Source organism: Aplidium turbinatum, chromosome 3, assembly GCF_918807975.1.
Source record: "Aplidium turbinatum chromosome 3, kaAplTurb1.1, whole genome shotgun sequence".
In the NCBI taxonomy this organism is placed as follows: domain Eukaryota; kingdom Metazoa; phylum Chordata; class Ascidiacea; order Aplousobranchia; family Polyclinidae; genus Aplidium; species Aplidium turbinatum.
In genome coordinates this window covers 34,676,100-34,701,332 of record NC_137474.1, presented here as the reverse complement: position 1 = coordinate 34,701,332, position 25,233 = coordinate 34,676,100, and the positions used below count along the sequence as shown (strand labels likewise).

The window sequence follows — 25,233 nt, the reverse complement described above, 5'->3', positions numbered from 1 at the left end:
TGCAGCTGAAAGGTTGTGATAAGTTGTAATTTAGAAAAAGATCATTGTCTGTGTCATGGTTGAGTTATCAATGTCTGATGTTTCAAATTTGCATTTTCAAAACAAAGTTACTGTTACTGAAACGACTTTTTGTAATAGGCTACATTGCCACCATATCAGCCTGATATCTTATTTATTAATGCCGTTTCATGAAATTAACAGTCCGGTGGAGTAGTATCCCATGTATAAGCTATAACTTTTAAGAAGATAAATAAACGTATTATGCAAATGTATTTTCCAGTCAACACACTTGCCGTGCAACGCATGTAGTGCAGCAGACACTGGACATAATGGATGCTGGACAATACAAAACGATGAAGTTCATTCAAGCAGCAACTTTTCGGAAAGAAAAATGCGAAAGACGACTGTTTGTGGCAAAAATAATACAACTAGCTTGTGCTTTTTGCCTTGCATTAGCTATTTTTGTTATAGTAAATTCAGTCAGAGAACAATTGCACATGAAAAAACAGCAAAAACTACAACAGGTTCTCACGAAAAGCCTCGATCATGAAGTCAAAGAGACAGTCTTACGAGACAAATTGTCTGCTTCTTCTTCGTTTAAACCACTCCTAAGACCGAGGGGCTCTGTCTTGTCTGCTTATGATGACTTTGAATTATACTTTTCCACCTACGGAACCGATGCATTGTTTGTCAGGAAATTATATTTTGCTACTCAATTCACGGTGTTGAAAGACCGAATCAGCGGAAACGTCTTGCCACATGTTATGAAGAGAAAACGTCGATCACAACGTGAAAGTCTCCTAGGTACCAATGAATTGCCATTTGATGACCACAATGGATTCTCTTCTGAACTGTGGTACAATACAATTGAAGAAAAGAGCACTTTGCCTGTGGAACATCAATTACTTGGCGAAAAAGTGACTCGAGCTAAAAGAAAGGATCCTTCTGACGAAAAAGTGAAAAGTTTATACAATTTTAACGAGAAGCCATCTTATAAAACGTTGTCATCCGATGTGTATCAAATTACAGCCAGCTACTGCAAAACTCAATTTATCAATGAGTAAGAACTTATTAAAATTTCTCTGTTTGTTTCTATTTAAAGCGTGATAGGTTTAAAGTCTTCAGTTTTATGGTTGGATTGGTTGGCATATAAAAAAAATGAGAAATCTTTTTGAGATTTTAACTCAGAATTTCGAAAATGTTTTGAGAGATTATTAAAGTCTAAGAAGAATGCTCAAATACAGTAAACCTAACAAAGTATGTTAATTTGTTGTAATACTCATGTTCATGTAAAAACCTCAATCCATAAAAGCAAATCCAACCATTTATGATTTTATTTTCAGTTTTGTGGCCTTTTTTTATTGCAAATTTTAAGGGACTAAACAAAAATAATTCCTTGACAATCTTAAGTTAGAAAAAATGGATAAAATTCCTCAAATCAAAATTTCCGGAATTGCAAAACTAATAAATAATATGTGTCTATTTGTATGCCTAAAACATGACAATATGAACTTCTACGTGACAATACGCATTGTTTTTGCCATCAATAGTGCACAAAAGAGCTACCGTACTGTAACTTATTTCCAATTTGTTGGTTTATTCTTTGATAATTGATTAATTATAATTAGTCAAAGCTGTTGTGATGAAGAGTAGCCTATTTATTTCATCATAAATCGATTTATTAGAGACTCATTGAGTAAAAACTATATAGGCTAATAAATCCAAGTTTTGTTTCTTTCCAATTTTTCCTGCAAATTTTTATATCTACAGATCAGAAAACAATCAAACCTCACGTGGAGGCCACAATGCAAATGCTCACAATGAGAATGAAGATGCTAGAAAAGATCTCAAAGAAGCTTGTCAAAACGAAATAAGAGGAGACGTACCTGCTTTGTGGACGCTTCTATATATTTTCATTATTCTGTGTCTCTTTGTAGGTAAGAACAATATAAGTTCTAGGGCTGAAGTCTTCAGCCTTTTAATGATTGTTTTATAAGAGAATTTGTAGAACGATTTTTTTAGCTTGCACGTCTTCACAGGTTTGGCCATAATTTGTGACAATTTTTTTGTTCCGTCATTGGAAGCGATCTCGGAAAAGTTGAGATTGAGCGAAGATGTTGCAGGAGCTACGTTCATGGCGGCCGGATCTTCCGCTCCTGAACTTTTTACTTCTGTAGCTGGAGTGGGAACAGGGAGTGACGTTGGAGTTGGGACAATTGTCGGGTATATTATCTTTGCAGTATAAAATTTTATAAAAAAAAACTCTTTGCAGATTATCCATGCTTAAATCTAATCAGCAGTGGGTGCAACAAGTAGCCTTCAGGGTGGTAAATGCAAAAAAACACAAAAATATGTTAATGTCTAGATTAATCAAAGTTTGCAAACACACTGTAAATAAGGTTACTTTTTTGTGTTTGAGGGGAGCGAGTAATAGGTTCAATCACCCCTTCCTCACTGGATCTGCCACTAAACCTAGCGGTTCAAAAGTTTGATTGAGTAAACAGAATAGGCCTACATAGAATCCAATCTTTGTGCCTTTTATTCATGCCAAGACAAATTTGTGTGATTCTTACTGGCGTCGAACCGGTACCATTTGAGCATCGTGGAGGCTTTTCACTACGTGACCTCTCCATTGATTGCTACCATGTCAAGTGGATTTGCATATGCTGCAAAGTCTTGTTTAATTAACCGGTTCGATGGCTTGGTGGTTAGTACGCCCGCATCTGAATTGGTAGGCATGAGGCCGATACCCTGTCGGGTAGCCTAATACCAAAGACTTTTAAAAATAGTACTGAATCTAATTCTTGCCTGGCACTGAGCAATGGAATGGATTCGGGTAATAATGTATTCAGTTGCGCCTCTATACGGCTGCTTGACACTGTCTGCTTTGTAAAGCGCTGAGGAGCAACGCATTCTGCGATGGATACGGCGCTATATAAAAACAAGCATTATTATTATTATTACTGACTTCTTGATTGAGGTAACATAAACGGCAGAGGTACACCCAATACAATTTACCCATTACAATCTACATTAAAAGAGGTTCAGTTAGAATGAAGTTTTTATTTAATTAGAGAAATGGGTACAAGTCATTTTAGGATTATCAGACTCTGCCAATTATGACGTAAACATGTTAGTTTCTCTTGAAAAAAGTTTCACTTTAATCAATTATTGATATTGTTTATTTTTACGCATGATAATTTCTAATTCCGTGCTGAATTCGGTCCTTGTTCAATTTGTGAAAATTGCCTGACAAACCCTTATTTTTATTGTTAATAAAATGTCGCATGCGTTTCTTTTAAAACAAAGGTTTCATAATTATCGGAAAGGGAACTTTCTAATTTTACAAACTTTACCTTTCAGATCAGCCGTGTTTAATCTTTTGGTTATCATTGCCCTGACGTCAGCACTATCTGGAAGGGTAAATGCAGAATTAAGTAGCATGTTCTTAAAACACTATTATTATCTTAAATTTTTGCTTTACTTACCCACAACGTTGAAAACGTGAAAAGTGAAAGAACGTGTAGTCTTATTTTTTTTAGATATGTCTACTTTTATTGTAAGCATTAATATTTATGAAACTTGTTTTCATCAAGGGAAGGGTCTTCCATTTTTCTTATTCTAATTCATTTTTATGTCTTGATGGATGACGTAGAAAATTTGCAGAATGTGTTTCATTTACAACGTAATCGAGACATTTGATAGTTTACGACTCCAAGCTAATTTTTTATCTGCAAAAAAACTTTTATGTTCATGTCAGCTATCATGAACTTATTATATAATAATTCACGTGACAGTTAAATCAGTTTTAGTTGCATTCTCAACACGCATTTTCATCTTCATTTAAAGTAGGCTATTTGTTTTCCTGTTTAATTAAGAATATATTACACTGTAAGCTGCGGTTTTCAAACAGTCTGAAATAGATTTGCGGTCAACAACAAAATTACTTTTTTCGTAAATTATTAATTGATAGATAATAATTAACTCAGAAAATACGTTGAACGCTCACTAAAGTTCAGCTCAACCCTAGCTCGCACATGTTTTTAAAAACTCCACGTGCTTGGCATTCTTATCAAGAACCTATCACACCATTTGTTGATGCTATACAATTGCCTATGAATTTCTAATGCCTTACTGAAAATTAGAAAAACATCAGAATTTACACGTCACATAGGTATTTTGCGACAATGATGTGATTGCTTATAGGCAATCAACTGTGTAAAAATGGCCAACCGCTTTTAGTCGTTTAAGATTGAACTAAGCTAAACAGCCGAAGTAATTGCTTGTTGCTGTGCATTTTTCATACAGCCAACGAATGGTGGATAGGCTATGTAATAGATGGTCAGATTTTTAAATTGTGCTGAAGCGATTTCTTTTTCAGGTTCTTCAAATTGATTGGAGGCCACTAGTGAGAGATTCGACTTTCTACGGCATCTCGATCGCCGTTTTCATATTCTTTTCATGGGACGGTTACTTCCAGTGGTGGGAATCGGTGCTTCTGCTCTTTCTTTATGTTCTTTATATCATCACGATGAGGTTCAATTCCCAGCTGATGACATCGATGAGAAAAGCACCTTGCAAGTTAGTGATTTTGCAAATAAAATTAGCGACTGTTTTCTTCATAATTTCATACTGTTTCATATTTCATGGAATCTTCGGATGTTTTCATAAGTTTAATTAAAGCCTTGATAAAATTCTAAAGGAGAAAACAAACTTGTTACATCAAATAATGTTTTCTGTGTAATGCTTTGAAAAGTTTGGATGTTGAAGCCATGTTTAAAAACTCAGTGGTGTGAAAGCACTTTCGTAACGACCTCTCAAGCGATTTAAACCACTCAGTGCAAGTGTAACTACGTTTAATTGCAGAGATATGGCGCTGTTATGTTGCCTTTCGCCTAAACTGATGAAAATAAATGTCATTTCTTCCTCACTTTTGTCACATATTGTGTAATGGAAAGAACATAGGTTACTTGAGTTCAGTTCAATTTGTTTTGTTTTTTATTTAAACGTAACAGCAAAAATGATACATGTCAACAATGCAGAGGTCAAGAAAAAGGTAGAAACGATAAAACACGTTATCAATATTTTGAGAATTTCATCTCCTAAATTTTCAGCTCCTGTTTTGAAGCAAAAGACGGCAGAGTGTCCCCTAGCATTAATGAAGATGTCGAAACCTCCACATCCGACCATGTGAATTCCGCACACAGAGCTAATCAAGTGATGGTAAGTGGAGGCTCGTCAGAATTTTTTACATGTTGATACTGTTTCATCTTCGTCTTTTTGGTGTGGGCGTCGCGTCAGAGGGTTATATTTTTACCTTCTCAGATAGGCGACTGTAGCCTGCTTGTGGATATTGACTTATATGGTAATTGATATCGCATTTCTTACATACAGAACTCCAACAAACTCATTTATATTATTCTTTAGTGGGCATTTTCATGCTGTCAACCAGCAATTTAAGCCATTCCTAAAGCGGTTGAAGATAATTTGGGCCAGGCACCAATAAGATCCTTGGGCCACAAATTAAGACACTTCTAAGAAAATGCAATATCCAAAAAATATGAGCAGGTTTTTTCAAGTTACAAAAAGAAAAGGTTACGGCCTCCTAAAATGATCCCGGACCCAAGTCCAAAAGTACCCTCTGGAACTCCCTGTCAACGTTACTGACCATTCCCATAACATAATGTCCAATATATTTAAATTCTATTGGGAAAGACACGGTAAACTGTTCCATGTTTTTTCAACAGCAGCATTGCTTTAAAGCCACAATGTCTACCATAGTTGATATCGGGCTATGGTGAAAATCACTGTTCTTAGACAATAGAAGTATTTTCAAATAAGAAGAAACGTTGAGATAGTATTAACAACTGAACCAAAAAAGTTACAAAAAGTTGATAATTTTAAGAGACCAAGCCAATTTTGTGAGGGCTTCAGCATTGTCTGTTTCTAACTAATTGTTTCAGTAGTCCATGCTACCAATAGTCCATAGCATAAGCAATATACATATTGTAGCCTATGCTGTTCAAATCGTCCACCATCATTGATTTCTCAGCCAATGGTTACATTCCTCAACATCTGCCTGTGCAATTTACTTTAATTGTTGTAGATATTTATTCCCAGTCCGCAAAACGCTTTTAAAGGATTAATATTTTCCAATAAGCTTATCACCAACTGTATTGTAACAAATGCCTTTTAAATCAATACCGAGTCTCTACCATCGATTGGTTATACTGTACTTGCTCATTAAAACGACGACATTCAGTAGCGTGGATATGGGAATCCAGGAGGTAGCCTACTTTGGACCAGGGCTCGGGATGATTGTAGCCGGCTGGGTTTTTTTTTTCGCTGAGACTTTTTGGTCATTTGTCCGAAATGACTTGAAAAAATTCGGTCATTTTTTATTTATTTCGGTCATTTTTTCTGATGAAAATATTTCCTTTCAAGTAGCTAATACAAACCAAAATTTGCACTTCCTGACTAGCTACAACATTAAATTTCGCTGAGAAACGTTGTTTTTTTCGGACATTTTGACCAAATTGACTATATTTTTTTCTGACATTTTGCTAAAAAATCGGTCAATGACCGATAAATGACCGAAAAAAAAACCCCTTAGGGGTCGGAAACTTAAAGAAACCACCTCGTATTCTTTAAATATGATGCGTTTATTTTAGAAGGATCTTCATTTGAGGCCCAAAAATCCCATTGGTATCGAGCCCTAAGCAAAATCATCCTTTCAATGGCTCTGACGACAGTAAAGTAGTCCACTGAACGCCATTAAACATTGAAACTTCTAACACAAATGGTTTTGTTTACAGACCTCCAGCTCTTTACCATCTCCAAATATGACTCATAGAAATGTGTTAAGAAAATCGATCAGTCTACATAGCGAAGAGTAAGACTTTATTTTAAAACTGAAGGAATATAAAAATAAATAAATTAGATTATATTACTAAATTTATCAAAAAAAAACAAGACGATAATGTATGTGTGGCTTTGATTTATTGATTGTGAGAATCTTTGTGCTTGGACTGTGAAAACTTCTTAACTTCTTAGAGAGCTTAATTCTGGTAGCTGGCATAATTGTAGACAATATAGAGATGATGCACTAACGCTCACTGTTGCACTAAAGTATTTTCTTGTATATTGAGGGGTAGACTACACCCAAACTCTTTTTTATGGTCTATTGCTGTAAGCGCAAAGGCCTCATGCTACTGGTTAAATATATGAAATGTGATTGAGCGGGGAAACGAGCCAAATATTTTTGCAAAAATCTGTTGAAAATTAAAGTTGTTTCTCAGTTTTGAGGATACACGTGACCAAGTGCTCCCCTGAATCTTGTGTATACAAGTGTAGGCTACTTCATTAATTTTACATCCTTATGAAAAAATGTCATTAGAAACCCAGAAGTAATCTGTAAGTTATACCCTTCGTATACCTTTTCTCAGTTGTATACCCTCTTTGGTGATGTGGTATAGGCTACACTTGAGTATACAGTATTACCGGTTAAAGAGCACTGATATAAAGTGTAGGCTTACGAATTGCAAGCTTAGCTATGCATATCTTTAATGACTAATGTAGTTTAAGCTCTATTTTAGTGTTGTAGCCTCAACTAAAAGAGTGTACAGTGAGTGAATTATATGAAGAGCTTGTTTCCAAAACCGCTTACATCCACTTTCGGTGATTTCGAGAAAACCACGAAAAACGTTTATGACAGTTTCGCTTGGTAAATGTAATGCGCTTTTGATTTCTAACGATGTATAACTACCTACTGAATTGAGCCATGACGTTTGTCCAGATCTAAGGAATATTAGAAGGCTTAGAATCGCCTTTTTATAAAATTAGAAATGTGGTTATAAGCGGTTTTGGAAATAAACTGGAGAATAAAAATTGCCAGAATGACAGAAACCAATTTTTGAAACCATTTTTCCAAGCTGACCACCACTAATTCATCACCACAATCCAAATTCACTTTAAACAAAGCAAAAAAACACAGTTATAAAGCTCAAGTAGGCTACTAAGCAGTCTGAGCACCGTTGGTAGCTGCAACAATAGGCTGCAAGCCTATAACAGTGCTTATCAGTGTTGCCAGATAGTAGATGCTTCAAACTACCAAACACATTTCAAATTTTGCCAAACTGACCAGAGACTGACTGTCAACTCACCAAAAATGTTTGCCAAAGTTCTGCCAACTCAAAATTTACTGCTAAACAACGTAAAATTCTGCCAAATCTCGAATTTGGTAGTAAAATTTGCCAAATGGTAACACTGCTGCTTATTACGAAACGATGACGAAAACGGTTTAACAATCAGCGATATGTCACGTCATACAATGGCTTAATATGATTGGTTAATTGTGGATACAAGTGGTTTTGGAAACAAAGTGTGATGGCGCGTAAGCGGTTTTGGAAGAAAACGCAATTTTTAGTGTCGAATTTGAAGCAGAAAGAGAAGGTTTTGGAAAAAAAGGAATGGATAGTAGGTACCTATGGTAATACTCTACCTAATGACACTCTAAACTCAATTTTGGTAAAAGTGGCGCCTAAGCGGTTTTGGAACTGCTGGGCTCTTCATATTATTCAACTACAACTTTGTGTATCGCTGAAATCCGAAAACAAATAAGTTATCAATCAAAACAATTAAACCAGTAAAGTTTTTTACAACTTGGGCTGAACTAAAACTCTGGGCTGCAATAGGACTGGGACTAAATAGGACTAAAACAACTGAGCTGCATAGCCTACATTAGAAATTGATCATGTGATATAGTGTAGCCTACTTGCAACATGGTTGGTTGGTTTTAAATCTTCATCTTCGGTCTGACAAAGCCTTGATTGGTTATTCCTGGTAGTTTCGCACACTTGCAGAGGCTCTTGACGCAGGGCCGGTTTCCGATATTGGCAGAGTGAAGTTTTCCCATTTTTGAAGTGTTGTTGCCGGGAAATTATTCTATTCACTAGGTGCCGCTAAATGGTGAGCAGTCCTGAAAGTGCGTTGCTCAAGCGCACACCCCGAAAGTCGAACTTGCGTCGCGTGATCTTGAGCCCGGCGCGTAACTACTGAGCTAACGGGGTGGACAAATGACAACATGAAAACTACATCTATGGTTATTATTTCAAAGCGTTTGACAAGACTATCCTTGGCCGCTAAATGGCAATTTACTTGAATTACCAGTTGCCTATTCCGATGATCTGACATCTGCTTTGAACTACAACAGGAATACCGACATCAAGTCTTATACCTGCTGTTGCCAATGCTGCTGTTGCCAAAGCCGAAATAACACGTCAGAGTACAAAACTGTGGCTACTCGCCAAAATTTAAATAAACAAAAAGCTGCTGAAACATTAATGAAGTCGCCCACTGTTTCACCACTTAACAGTTCTCATAGCCAAAATAGCTCCCTAATATTGTGCACAGAATGCACTAAAGGGCAAGTTGATAAAAATGGGTACCCAGGATTGACGTCACAGAAGAAAACTGAGGACTCTATTACTCGACAATATCCGAAAAGAGGAAGTTTTGAAGTAGAACTTAATGATGCAAGCATCAGCCTTGAAGTTAGATGGAATACAAATAAAAACGAAGAAGCCATGAACGGTTCAAGAAAGAAATTACACGTCACACCACCACCACCTTATGACAATTTATCCATCAAAGAAACAACCACTACATGTCCTCAGTGTGGCGCAACAAATACCACGTAAGTCATTGGTTTTATTCTTGCATAAACAATATACTCAGAAAACGACAAGTTATTTACATTCATATTTTACTATTGTATATCAAAAATAAATTGCATGGGGGTCTATTGAAACGAAGTACGGTAAGTTAGCGATGCGTTTTCGGAATTACACTTTTGGCTATGATTTTGCTCTTGCTGGTGGACCAAATTTAAAAGAAACAAGTAGGCCTAGATTACAACTAAATGGTCCTTTTTGTAGAATGTTTTGAGATACTATGTTAACTTGTGGTCAAGCAAAACTATACGTGAGAGGAACTGGTTGCCATGTTTAAGGGATTTTTATTGAATGGATCTTCATATTTTCAGATTTAAGCACACGGTTTGGTTAGTTTGTTTTTTAAATTTCTATCCTCGGACTGACAAAGCCTTGATAGGTTATTCTTGGTATTTTCGCATACGTGTAGAGGCTTTTGACGCAGGGCCGGTTACCGAGATTGGCAGAGTGAAGTATTCCAATTGTTGAAGTGTTGTTGCCTGGGAATTATTCTATCCACTAAGTGCCGCTGAATGGAGGGCAGTCATAAATTCCGTTGCTCAAGCGCACATCTCGATAGCCGAACCAGCGCCGCGTGATCTTGAGTCGGACGCATAGCATAGCCCTGAGCTAACAGGGCGGACAAAGGCAAAATGCCGACACAACGTAGCTTTTTTATACTGTAGCCTACTGTAAAAATGTGTGCAATTATAAACTTATTTTCAGAATATTCATTACTTTATTAATGAGAACCAGAAAGGCAAAAAAGTGCTTTCTTCAGAAATCGTTTTGATGACAAATAACCTTTCAATAGAAATAGTCATTATGACAAAATGTGTATTTTTGTGGCTATGATCATCAAAACTCAAAGGTATGGCTATCAAACGCCACACGAAAAGCCTAGAACATGTTGTTGAAAGAAATTTAACTAGGTAGCTGAGTGGTGGGCTGGATTTCTATGTTCGATAAAAGATAAGTTTCGGATACGCTAACAAAAAAACTTGGTCTCTTAATATTCATTGCCATCGTAAAGAAAGAACTATTATTTCTATTAGCGGTAGTCAACTCCGTAGTATTTATTTGATAACAGTTTTATAATTACGTCTAGCCTACCAGTACTTTTCAGTCAATCGCCGTTTGGATAAACTGGGAAGCATTTCTGATCAAAACTGTATTTCAGCAACCTACGTTGTACGTGCATTGTTTTGAATAATTAATTTATCATTTTAGGACTATAAGCGAAAACAATATTTTCTCTACGCCCAACTGCGAACTGTCGAAAGGTCAGAAATCGAACCGCAAAAGATCCTATCAACTGGCTACTGGTGAAACTACAATAACGGTAGAAGCTTTGCATTTGCAAATGTGGCTATCTTATGCCTATTTTTCACAGGCTTCTTTCGGTAAATGACAACAATTAGGAAGTTTACTGAGTTTAGTCCACAAAATATTCTGCTCGTAGATCTTTCACTTAAAAGACAACCTTTTTGAGAGTATGAAACTCGATTTGTGGCATTTGTTTCTAACAAAGGTATTTTTATTTTACATATTGTATCACACATGAATTTGTCCATAGGCTATCACAATAAACAAGCACAAAACATAATAAACTTTGTGATGCACTCAGCTTTAAAAAGCTAAAATTAAAATTAGGTACAATAGCAATCAATTTAGATTGATTAGCTTAGTTCATTTTCAGCAAAATGAAATGTCTGAGCAAGAGATCACGTACAAAGAAACATCGCTGGAATTGGACTTGCGTGATGGAGCTCCAAAACCAAACGAAGTAAATTTCTTGTTGAGAGATAGTTTCTACAAGGCAACTGTATAACAAATAGTATTTATGATAAGTTATCGTTTATTTGAGGTTTGAATGGCTAGTGTGGAAGCTACACCGTTATGGTTAGCGAATCGCAACTGCTGCTCGCTGTACTAGTGAGTGCTCAGCCTTGTGCTGACGGCCGGGAAGAACGCTTCTTCTTCTCAAATAGTATTTACTTGATTGCGTGCGAGTGAATTACTGATGTCTGATAGTTCTACTACAGTATTGTTTCGGTTGTGTGCCAGATGGGATTTGCTACGTATATTATGTTGTTTACAAAAATTTTGGTATAGCAGCATTTAGGCCTACCAATGTTGTGTGTTAATGCATCACAAAACATTTTGCAACTCATTCAGGCTACAACTAAACTGTTTTCAGAAAAAAAACTTTTTATACAGTTCAATCCATGCAACATGTGTTTTCAAAGAATGTTTTGTACGTAGATGCAGATTTATGTTGATGCACATTCTGAAACATATTTTATAATACAGTAACACAGGTCAACAAGTTGACAGTCGTAAAAAAAAGTAAAAAAAAAGAAAAAAAGAAAAACAGTACAATGGTCAATTATATTTCAGCTGCATGTGTCAAACAACAGTCCATCAAGTGAAGCTGGATCTAGCCAATTGTCTCCGCACGAACGAACAACAGGTCAACGTTTAATTGAAAAAAAATCAACATAGCATGTAACTTTAGTATTAAAACACACTTTAAGATTGTTAAAAAACACCAGATCTGTGGCCTAAAATGTATTTTGATCAAGGCAAATGCAGTCGAATATGGGCATCTTTTCTTTTGGGTCGAAGAAAAAAATGTCCTTTTGGCTTTGCAATCTCATTAGCTTGTCGCTTGTTCAAAATGTTCAACAAGACAAGCAGACTTAGTTCGAGGAACTTTAGATAAACTTCAATTTGCCTTCAATAGTTTAGTCCTAATAAAGAGGATAAAAAAGTTACAAATGATTTTTTATCATGTTATCTGACACTTGTACCTAATTTCAACATTTTTTTTAGCTTCTATTTTATTTTAATTTCTACTCATTGGTAGTAGCACAGCCACAGGGAGCATTCACAGTAGAATTCCAGTGTTAATTCATTTTGTGACATTTTGCAACATAATCAACCTTTTTTTTTGTTGCATAGACAGCTCATCTTCACTTCCAGCAGACGGAGAAAACGAATTGCTCAGTGTTTTTCCTTGCTTGCCACCTATCAGACATTCCACACCGGAAAAGTAATGAGTATCATTGAGTTAATACGTTGAATAGCCTATTTAACTCAGACAAAAAATAATTCTATTGCGAGCGAGTATTACTTTAAAAGGCAGAAAGGGTATACTGTAACACTGTAATTACAGTATCATAAACATCATGAGTTTTGTGCCAATGGATTGTTATTTGTTATATAAGTTAGCAAAAGGCGAAACTAAAAACTAGGGTTAACCACTATTGCCAACAATTCTAAAGCAAAAAAAGTTGCAAAAAAACTACAAACATAGAAAATTAAACCTCGCCATGTGAGTTTTAAATTCACAACTTGTAAAGAATGTGGTTAATAGAAATATTCCTATCTTCCTCTCTATATGAGCCGACTTCGTCCTTATCATGATTATGTTCCTTCATCGTATTGAGGGTCAGATACAATGCGACATTGTTCTCGATCATGAGCTATGCGTGCTACACAACGGTCATCGCGACTCTAGAGTCCGATGTAGGGATACAGTAAACTACACAAGATTTTTTTCTCTTCAGGCCGGATTCTAGCAATTGTGCTCCAAGCGTGAAGTACTTTGGAGAATGGATTATTTACGTACTTTCCTTGCCATGGCTATGTATTTTTACTTGGTCTGTTCCAGATTGTTCAAAAGCAGAAAACAAGTAGGTCTATGCTGTATAGGCCTACGCGGAAAATTTGCTACAATTTTTTGAAATGAAGTAGTAAAGTGTTAACTAAACTACATGAATAGTCTTCAGCTGCTTTGACGCTCATTTTATAACTAAATACTGTACGTAAAGTTTGTGATAACTCTAGGGACAGCGGAAACTTCTACTATCCCTAGATAGGAGAGAGTGGGGTTAGTTGGAAGGCGGGGTTAGTTGAAAAATGATATTTTGTTTAATTCTCAATAACTCTTTTAAATATTTACTGCCAACATGTGAAGTAGTTTATAAAAACACATAATCCATGTTAGTTTCGATTTGTTGAGTCAAGGTATACCGGTTTGGCTGACAATTTTCTTACTTTCGAAGTAAATTTTTTGGCGTATTAAAAAACATCCTATGCGTCGATATCGTTAAAGATAGGCAGAAGTTTTTTTGGTGTGTGTCAGCTGTAGGTGTTCTACAACACTAAGACATAAACAATTTTTAGTCCAATGCACCATGCTTGAATATTTTAGGAAAATAGTTTGTCATATGCTAATGGGGTTAGTTGGAAAATGGTGGGTGGGGTTAGTTGGAAAATGGTTTGATAACGGTATGACTATGTAGTACGATACGAGTGACTATGTAGTACGATCGTCGTGGTATGATAATAAGTAGTATAAGCTCCAATGTACTTGTTTTAAGCAGACATACATTGTAAAATTTTAATTTGAATAACTTGGAAAGTGTTATATATACAGCATCACAAGTTTTAACAACGCGTTTATTAAAAAAATGGTTTTACGATGATTAGGTGTAGAATTCATTGCATTTTGATTTTAAAGCAGGTAAACATATTTGCTTACAACCCCATGTAAATGTTTATTGGTTGAAAAAAGAGTATCCAGTTCATTAGTGGGCATTAAACTGACGTTTTTCAACTAACCCCAGGCATTAGTTGAAAAATCAATTGTATGTTTGTTTATTTCAAATTTTCATTAAAAGCTGAATTGACTCAATACTTATTTTTGGTTGTATGATAGAGGACACCATAGATGATAATTTAAGCCACTTTACGTTGTCAGGTTATGCACCAATTGTTTTAAATTTCACTTTAAAAAAAAAACTTTCCGACTAGCCCCACTCTCCCCTAACTCTTATTCAAAGAACTATGATAAAAATATTTTTTTCTTAACTTTTGTGATACTTTTCATTCACGATATAGGTTTTATAAATTCTCAAAGTGAGGAGGCTTGGTTGCTTTACTGACTGTGATTACAATTTTACAGTTACACTATTTTTTAGAAAATGGTTTATGCTATCCTTCGTCATCAGTATAGCTTGGATTGCTGGTTTAAGTTATCTGATGGTAGAGGTTGTCGAAAAAGTTGGTTGTCTTTTGGGAATAGATACTTACACGATGGGATTAGTAGTCATTGCTATTGGAACAAGCGTACCGGTGAGTAGGAAACCACCTTCATGGACTATACGCGACTAAATAATAAAAGTTTCCTCGACTATTTGTATGATAATTAGAATGTGAGGCTATGGGCTATCGATGTATAATAAGACTAACATGGCCTTTTTGCAGCATGATATTTTATAAATTAGCACCCTCATTCCATCATTGAACTTCATAATCATCGTCAAGTACGTTGAGAAGATATTTTGGGTTCGGAACCAATAAATTGCCGGGCCCTCTAATCAGGGATTTCTAGAAGTAATTTCCCAGCCTCAAATAAAGATATTTCAATAAAATAAGACACCTCTTTAGAAGAAAAAAGTAAGACGAGAAAATGCAAAAGTAAAATTATGGTGGAAAGGGATAGTTTTTTCCAAAATCCATAAGGGTTGTCTCGAACGAAATAGCCTAGATGTAAATGCGCTATAGTAAAAAAAAAGACCCTTAAAAAGGTTCTGGGAAACTAAAATCTTCCTGGTTCAACAGACCTATGTCCCAACGCTACTGCTCATCATTATGGAATCTACAAATCGCCAAATTGGAAAGCGTTAGAAAATGATTTTTAGGATAAAGATTTCTTAACTTAATGATTTTATTATTAATCTTCTTTTGCACGTTTTAAGGATGCTATTAGCTCGGTATTGGTTGCAAAAGCAGGTTATGCAGACATGGCTGTGTCCAATGCTATTGGTTCTAACGTTTTCGACATCAACTTGGGATTAGGCTTTCCTTTCCTATTCGCCAGTATTGTTTCTGGAAAACCAGTTCACCTGCTAACACCTTTCCAAAGCGTAAGTTTTATTACAATTATTTAAACATGAATTAGATGTAAGGAAAGAGATTTGTAGTAAAGATGTGTAAAATTTACAGTCTGACTTTTTACTAAAGAACTTCTTATAACTGGTGTGTGAATTCTGTTTGCCTGGTGAACATTCTAACTAATTTGACCATCCAACTCCAACTATTTCCACACAATTGTTACTGGAATTATAATCTTTAGTTATCAGTTATCAGAAGGTGTTCGCATAATACTGTTGGCCTATAACAAAATGAATTTAAACATTACAGAATAACGAAACAATATGAGGTTACGAATTATCACATTTTAGCAGTCATCCAAATTGTATACGTTCTAATTTTTATTCTCTGTAGTGTCTGTTCGTCTGTTTTGTCAAAGGGCGAATGTGAACAGTTTTATTTTCTGTTCACTTTTTTCTATTTAAAGCAGCTCAAATGGTTAATACAAAATCTTTAGAAAATGACGTATGGGTAAAAATAGGTGCTACAAGCTAAGATATATTCGGTTATTCTTAAAACCAATTTCATTACAATTATTCTGAATATGCATTAGTTTAGTCATTAATGATGCGGACAGGCACCTAGGCTACTTGTTGCTTGTTAATTACAATGTATAATATTTGCAGCATACAACTTGTACAGTCCAGAAAACACTGAAGATTTCATAACTACTCTGCATGCTTTTGCTTGCCAAATCGTTGGATTTGCCCCAAACTATTGTGGGTTAAATGTTTTAAGTTTCAACGCATTTATGTTTTAGTGCCTTTTGGAAAATCTACCTCTTTCCATCAGAATGATTCCACACGTCAAATTTGGATTTATTCTTTTGCTAATTCTTTTTATTTGTCTCACTATATTCTTTCTGTTCCGTTTCAAGTAAGTAGGTCTATCAACAGTTTGTCGCAAAATTTAAACAATAACGTTTGCATAAAAATTTCCAAGAGAAAGTTTTACGAAATTACATTTGCACGTACAAAAACGTCTCGCTTGTAAATATATTTTTAACATGTAGCCTAACCTAGGCTAGCTTACTTGGCAGTTTCCAAATGTTGAAATCGTTACGTAATTATTAAACTTTCAGCGTTCAGTGTGCGATTTTGTCCTGACGTCATATCCCAGCTATAGCAATATTCATTTTTTTTTTACATTGACACATCGTCTGATGGCCTGCAGTTCATGCAAAAAAGACGAATTTTCTGCCTGGGAAAGCTTCTGGGTTTTTAAATTGATTACCGGTAATCATCATTATAATTAGCCTATTATTTTGTTTTTCAGATTAAATCGAACAGTTGGCTTGGTGTTCTTCAGTATGTACTTCATATTTCTAATCTACGCTTTCGTGCAAGAAAAATCCTGTTACGCATTCTTTTGCTGAAAACAATTTCCAGACTTAATTCAATTTCGAAGAAGTAAAGACAAGTCAAAATTTGGTGTACTAGGCTATGCGATTGGGTAGCACAAATCAATGAAAGCATTTAGTGCAGTGGTTCTCAATGGGGGCGGTACCGCCCCCCGGGGGAGGGGCGTTTTGATTTTGCAGGGGGGGGCAGTATGATTACCTCGGCTGCTGCCCTAATTTAAAGACCTATTGCTCGCTGTTTGATGCTGCAATCATAAAAAAAAATACAAAAACATCAGCTTTCATTTATGCAAAAAATATCTCTAGGGAGGGCGTTTTGATTAATAGGAGGCATTCTGTCTGGTTTAACCCATCTACCAACCAGCGTAACGATTTCGTCACATCATTGTCTGGATAATCTAATCTACATATGCTCGCACGATAGCCAAACAATTTATCTTACACCATCGTCGTATTTGATTGATCAACCGTTTTGTTTACAAACGCTATCTATTTATAGTTTAAATTCAGTAATTTTTCAGTAGGCTATATAACAAAATCTGCTGAGTTCCATTATGACGTAACCACTACTACCAGTATACTGTTTTCATGCTCTCAAATACATATTTGCTTTTCGTAATTAATCGTTTTTGTTGGGGAGCGGTAAAATTTTGCCAGTTCATAAAGGGGGCATTGGGCCAAAAAAAGGTTGAGAAATACTGATTTAGTGAATGGGAAAATTCTCCAAGAACGGCACTTTACTTCGAAATGTGGTTGAAACTTAGGCTAGTAGCCTACCTTCGAGTGGCCAATGTAGAGGACTAAATGTTACTTCAAAATGTCTTAATTGGGGTTAATTCCATCATTCTCAATACAAACCTATCCAGGCAAGAATATTTCAGTCGACAAAGAAATTGAACCATTCGATTGTTATTTCACTGCTTGTTGCTTGATATTCCATTAACCATACGCCATCCATATTTTCATAGTGTTATTATTACCAAGAACCAAAGTACGGTAGGTATAAAGTGGTCTTCTGCTTGCTTTTTTTGATTGTACAATAGGCCTATAGCTTAAGCACTTTCATGAAGTCCGTAGAAAAAAAACAACCATCATTCCATCATTGCTGAAAATAAAAAAGCCTACAAAATATTGCAATGATATATTGATATGATATGCAACCTAAACCTTTTATGGAAATTTTTTGTGTTCTTTTTTTATTGCGGGTTAGCGCTGAAAGAATATAACATTACAAGAGTGTGACGTCATCACACTGTGTTTGATGACGTCACAGTTTTACGCTATTGTATGCCATTGTGGGCTTGTAGCCAAGACGAATTTGAAGAATAGCCTACCTACCATAGGCTATTTTTGACCTAAATTAAATGGAAAAAGGGCCTACAGTCGGCTAAAAATGTTGGAAAATTTTGGTTCTCCACTACAATCTCAAGTCCCACTTGGCTCCATGCAATTGCAAATCAACAGTCACACCCTGGTAACAGCTGGAATACTGGATTCAACTACGTGAGGTGCATGTCAACGCTTTGGGTTTGAAAAGTTTAGTAGGCCTACATCCTCTCCATGAAGTGCAGCAAGACTGGCATAGCTGGAAAGGCAAATAAAAAAATTTGTTGGGTTAATATCCGTCTCCGCCAAACTTTAACGAGAGTAGGCCTAGCAAACAAAATGTTAACAAAGGTCTGGTTTGACAAGTTGAATGTATTTAGCGGTCCGGTGAATTGTTTTGTTTGTTTGTTTATCTTTATCCTGCATTGCGGGAAAGCGGACTTGAGCGCTATGCATCGGTGTACGCCTTCCGACATACACCTGACCCACGCTGCAGCCGACGGCAATGTCTGTTTCCGGTTGTCTACTCTTCTTATGACTTAAATTTGGTACTACCCATTACTCGAAATCGATCACTAGGTAGAGGCAATTATCGTAAAGTTTCTTGCCCAGAGAAACAACAGCAAGCGCGGGTGGCTGGAGTCGAACATGCAGGCTCTCGACTGCGAGCCCAACGCACTAACCACTCAGCCACGGCCGAATAAACCAGTTCCTACGCAACCACGAAAGTTAAACTATCAGTGTCTGTACCGAACCATTTTTTTAGGTAAAATGTATCTCGGCTTGAATTTGTGACAGTGTTCAGGGGTCTTGATGGCTTAGCTAGTAAGATAATCACAGAAAATTTTCTTTCCTCCCAAGTAAAAATCTGTTTAAGAAGGCCTTGAAACGTGGCAATAAGGTTATTCTTCCAGAAGCCCGAGGTCCACCATCAACACCCAGAAGGTCCGGATTCGGACCGCGGTCCGCTAGTTGAGTAGCCCTGGCTTAGAGTAGCCTATGCTTGGCTCAATTTGGGTTTTTGGTGATTAAATCTTTATCTTTTGTCCTGGAATATAGGCCTACCTGTATATACCATCATAACATAAGTGCGCAACTCAGTTAACAATGATGCTAATCTTTGGTAGTAAGTTTTTAAGCTGTTTCAGTAAAACATTTTTGCTGCCTATCCATTAAAAATAGCCACAAGCCGGCTCTGACAAGTTGAGACTGTCAAAAACTCACATAAAAAAGGATATCTTAGCTTAGCCACTTTCAAAGTGATCGACACTATCAGGGGCGTACTCAAGGGGGAAATTTTCCCGCCCTCCTTCCCGAAATATTTTAAAACAACATTTCACCTTCTGTTACAGCATCATGTGATGAAGTTTTACTATAGATTTAGGCTAAAAGTGCTATCAGAATGAGCAAATTTAAAGCTTTTTTTTAAATTTATGTGGAGGCTCCCATGCCCCTCAGGGTGCTTCGCTTTTGCCAACTTGTTGCATCACTGGCATGTTCAACTATGCTAATGCCGGTACATTTACCCCCGCAACGTTTTTGCAGGCTACGGCCCTGACTGCTAGTATAGGGTTACCATATTTGAAAAAGCAAAATTCCGAACAGTGCATGACTATTTTCATGAGACCATATACTGTATATGCGCTACCGAAATGCTAAAGCTGCAAACGTTGTACGATACTTATGCTAAAGCGCCAGCTACCGAAGTGAAAAGTATTGTCTTCTGTCACGAGCAGAATTTCAAACCAGGCAGGGTAAGCACTCTCTAAATATAGCTACCGACCGTCACTGAAAAAAATCTCAACTTCATAAGAGTGAAAAATAATAATGAGAATTAGGTTGTGCCGAAAATAGAGTAAAAGCAATTGCATGCTTAAAACAAATTAAAGACACGCTTGTAAGTCAAGTCACTACAAATTTACTCTTCTGACCATGCATATTTTTCTGAAGATCTAATTCTCTTCAATAGGGCTTTGTGTGATTTCAAAAATGAGAAAAATTCACTACAGCACATATCTTTGAAATTATATTGAAGAGTCAATATGCCTTTCATAGTCGCGACGCTCAACTTGATGACGCTTAGATAAAGCTAAAAAAAAAGACCAGAATAAACCAAATTGAAGCAGAAATACACTAAAAAATAAACCAACATACAATAGGGGAAGGTATGGACCCATGACCATACCTGACCCATGAATCACCCCCTTCCAAATTCGAATAAAACCTCATAGTAGATTTTTTATCAACTAAATAAGTTGCATTTAGTTCAATAGTATTTCTTGGAAAGTTTTAGATGGAATCTTTTAAAATTTTGCAAGTTAGAGGGTGGGGTGTGATTTTGAGGTGTTTTAGTAAAATTTCTCATTTGCGTTTGGAGCTTTACAGAAACTTAAATGCAGCTAGCATCGAGATATAAAATTCAGAAATTGTAATGGGCTATATAGTGCAGGATTTAGTACGGTACAGTTCATTTAGACTTCACTCCATTCTAATTAAGTAAAGCTAAGATGAAACTTTGTCACCAACAGTTCTGATCGATGATCCACCAAAAGTTTTGTCCCTTGAACCACATAGTTCATGGGTTAGCACAATGCCTAATTAAGGGACAATAAACATGTTTCAATTATTTTTTATTTTAGAAATTATTGTGTATTGTAAGTGGAGAGTAAAGTATTATAAAATGACTGGCGTAGCTGGTGATGCCTAATCGATTGTTTTTGTCCTCTCCCCACCACTTGCAGGAACGACAAAACAAACAGTCAACATTAAAAAGTTTTGAACCGACTTTTCGCAGTTTAATATTGCTTAATCTATTTCTGCAAACTTTTAGCAGTGTGCTCATTTGACAGTGTATTTATTGTATCATAAAAGTTTGCTCTAAACATTTTTAAGGTCACACTTATCAGAGTGGTTCAAGGGTCCATACCCGGTGGTTCAAGGGTCCAAACGCGTTTGCACCGTTGAACCACTCTGATCACCGTCAATGTTGTCAAATATTGTTGTTGATCCTATAATTATATGTGGTTGAATTTTTTACACAATATACTGAAGTAATCACACTATGTTGTGTGGAAGTTTCGTCATCATAGAGGGATTAGTTAACCAACTATAGCTTTTAATGTGAAAAAGTGGCTCATCAGTCCATACCTTCCCCTACTGATAAATCGCATTACGACAATGAAGCTAAACAAAAAAGACCAGAATAAGCCAAATTGAAGCAGAAATAAACTAAAAAATTTGTTAGAGTGAAATAATCACTGCAACGAACCGAATACCTGACGTAAAGTATGTTAAAAAAACAAATTATAAACCAAAAAATAAAAATAATAAACCAAATCGAAAAATAATAAACCAAACGGTTGCAAAATAAACCAGATTTGGTTTTAAAAAGACTAAAATGGTAACACTGACTTCTAAGTGGTAAACATCATTGATAAGGAAAACGCTCTGTTACATCATAATTCCGTGCAACCTCGTAGTAAAAAAAATGCACAAGGTACGAAATAACAATGTTCTGGATTGGCAGTGTGCACAGTACGATTGCAGATGCAGTAAAATGTGCTGGCTGAGCGAATTTTGTAGGACACCCTTAATTTACAGGATTATTCCCGCAATTTTAATTCCCCCAAAACACCCATCATAAAATTCCGGACATTTGAGCATTTTTTTAAATTCCTTCCGGACGCAAAATTTTACCCTAAATTCCGGACATGTCCGGAATTTTCCGGACGGTATGGCAACCCTATGCTAGTAGCCTACAAGACTGCTATTTGAGAAGACAAAATTCGCGAAATACAATAAAACACCTCTACAAGAATTCAAGAAACAATAACCTAATTGTTTTTTTTTTCATATTTGAGTCATAGGCTACCGTACCGTATCTCAAATAAATTGTGTAAGTTATTTGCCAATATTTGACAAATGTGGTAGGCTAGCCTACATTTAGAAATAGATAGCAGCGATATATAACCATAGACCTTCTGAGCATTTTAGCAAAAAACCTAGTTTCTAGTTTCACTGGTTCTTCACAGTTATGAGATTTTGCTGATTTGACCTTTAGCCGCCTGGGTACAGTGTGGCAGACAGGGCCGTTGACAGGATTTCTCGGGCCCGGTACTAATTTATTTTTGGGCCCCTTTCATCGACAATGTTATGAATATAAAGGTTGCTGTTAAAATGAGGATGACACATGCCGTTTAAAGTAGAAAATTAAGAGGAATAGATCAAACCCGATATGCCAAAAGCATGGCTGTTTAACAAATCTTGTGCAATCTTAAAATTTCCCGAACCGCAAAACTTACTATCTCTATTTAGTGGTTGCTTTTTTGAACTTTTATTTGTCACATGGCGCTAGCGTATTACTTCCCGATTCCATCCCAGCTAGAAAGCTACGTATATTACACGTTGATTTTTGGTTGATTTTAGGTAGTATGGTATCTTAGGTAGAATTCAAGTGTTATTAAGGAGTTTGTGTACACCAACAAAAATTCACTTGTTTAAAAAACATTTTTTTAGAGACATATTTTAGCTATCATTTAGTATGACTAGTGTGTAAATATGATTCTAGAAGTTTTATCAGGGATTATTTTGTGAATATAACTCTTGCAAAAATAACACGTGTTTTCCACGTATATTACACGTGTTCAAAATCCTATGATTATTTGACTAATTTTTAAGGTATATAAGGTAAAATCACACCCAGAAGAGGGCATACAAAAGAGAAAAAATGTTTACCCCAGCAGAAGGATGTTTTACCGGAATTTTTTGTATGTTGATTATATGTTGTTTCCACGTGTATTGCACGTTTCCATCTGTTGAAAAGTAACACGTGTTTTCCACGTATATTAAACGTGTTGAAGTTCTTTCGTTCATTTGGGCAATTTTTAATCTGTGTTAGGTAAAACTACCTCCCAAGGACGGTATAAACAGAAAGAATTCTCCACTCAAGTGGATTGGTGTCAACCACTCTCCTCCGCATTTTTTAGGATATAAGTTAGATTATGTGTTTTTGTAGGTGTCTTTACACGTTTTTATTACGTTATGTAAAAGGAAACTTCATGACATTTTTTAGTCGCAAATTAATGTGATCTTTTAACGATAGTTCTTAGTGTAAATTTAAGTGGTCTCGCTTACTGATATTAAACAATTACTTACTAAGGTTTGGTACGGTAGCCACTTTAACAAGTCGAAATTCTGCCACTAAAAATGACTAGAATGAAACCGCCAACCAATCAGGTAGCCACTTTAACAAGTCGAAATTCTGCCACTGAAATTGACTAGAATGAAACCGCCAACCAATCATAAGCTACGGTTTAAATGACGTAAAAAATGGCGAAAAGAAGATCATAGAAAGCAAATTAAGTGATTGATTTTTTGTCAGCTGGTTGGCTTAGGGGTTAGGGCTAGAAAGTAGTCATTTCATTGACGCGTGTTCGATTCTCACCACTGCTATTGCTCTTTTTCTTCTGTAATTACCAAATAAAGTTCAAAACAAGCATTAACTCTCTGGATGAGTGTTAGAAGGGTCACAATTGGACGGTAGCCTCTTATAACACGTTCTGATTGGTTGGCGGTTGCATTGTAGTCAATTTCAGTGGCAGAATTTCGACTTGTTAAAGTGGCTACCAACCAATCATAAGCTCCGGTTTAAGTGACGTAAAAATGGCAAAAAGAAGATGATAGAAAGCAAATTAAGTGATGGATTTTTTGTCAGCTGGTTGGCTTAGGGGTTAAGGTTAGGGCTAGAAAGTAGTCATTTCATTGACGCGGGTTCGATTCCCACCACTGCTATTTCTCTTTTTCTTCTCTAATTCCAAATAAAGTTCAAAACAAGCATTAACTCTCGGAATGAGTGCTAGAAGGGTCACAATTGGACAGTAGCCTCTTATAACAATATGTGTTATACAAATGTGTTAAATAAATACAAATGTGTTAAATTGTTGATTTCAGATACGGTACGCGGAAATTAGGTAGAATGTGGGTGTAAAAACACGTAAAATCCACCACCAAATATACGTGTAATTCACGTGAAATAGTGTCGACACATATGCGTGTATTATACGTGAAAATTAACGTATAATACACGACCCAAGGTACATAGAATCTACGTGTCAGATACGAGGAAATTAGGTGTAATGCGGGTGTAAAACACGTAAAATCCACCACCAAATATACGTGTAATACACGTGAAATAGTGTCGACACATATGCGTGTATTATACGTGAAAATTAACGTATAATACACGACCCAAAGAACGTAGAATCTACGTGTCAGATACGAGGAAATTAGGTGTAATGCGGGTGTAAAACACGTAAAATCCACCACCAAATAGACGTGTAATACACGTGAAATAGTGTCGACACATATGCGTGTATTATACGTGAAAATTAACGTATAATACACGACCCAAGGTACATAGAATCTACGTGTCAGATACGAGGAAATTAGGTGTAATGCGGGTGTAAAACACGTAAAATCCACCACCAAATATACGTGGAAAACACGTGTATTAGTGTTGTCAGATACGAGGAAATTAGGTGTAATGCGGGTGTAAAACACATAAAATCCACCACCAAATATACGTGTAATACACGTGAAATAGTGTCGACACATATGCGTGTATTATACGTGAAAATTAACGTATAATACATGACCCAAGGTACGTAGAATCTACGTGTAATACACGTGAAATTTCTAGCTGGGATTGCTGTTTCACTGGTCATTCTAGCAGGCCCGTAACTAGATTGGAGCACCAGGGGGGGCAAAATGTATTCCAGAGGGGGCCCAACTTTTACCTTCCGTATCATGTACGAAAACGACGTTTGTACACAGGCCCGGATTTAGGGGGGGCAGGTGCCCCGGGCCCCCCGACTTTTGAAGGGCCCCTCTACGTGG

The 25,233-nt window shown here is 36.3% G+C and overlaps 1 protein-coding gene across 1 annotated transcript; it reads left to right on the top strand.

Annotated features, from left to right (window-relative positions):
• Positions 1 to 329: 329 nt before the first annotated feature.
• Positions 330 to 18,301, top strand: LOC145766750 (sodium/potassium/calcium exchanger 1-like). Its single transcript, XM_082578455.1, has 16 exons — positions 330 to 1,060; positions 1,771 to 1,937; positions 2,040 to 2,223; positions 3,364 to 3,421; positions 4,382 to 4,581; positions 5,115 to 5,223; positions 9,123 to 9,694; positions 10,941 to 11,052; positions 11,410 to 11,496; positions 12,111 to 12,183; positions 12,675 to 12,765; positions 13,283 to 13,408; positions 14,699 to 14,852; positions 15,479 to 15,646; positions 16,414 to 16,529; positions 16,929 to 18,301. The coding sequence occupies exons 1-16, from the start codon at positions 330 to 332 to the stop codon at positions 17,026 to 17,028; spliced, it is 3,048 nt and encodes a 1,015-aa protein (XP_082434581.1). The 3' UTR covers positions 17,029 to 18,301.
• Positions 18,302 to 25,233: the final 6,932 nt, after the last annotated feature.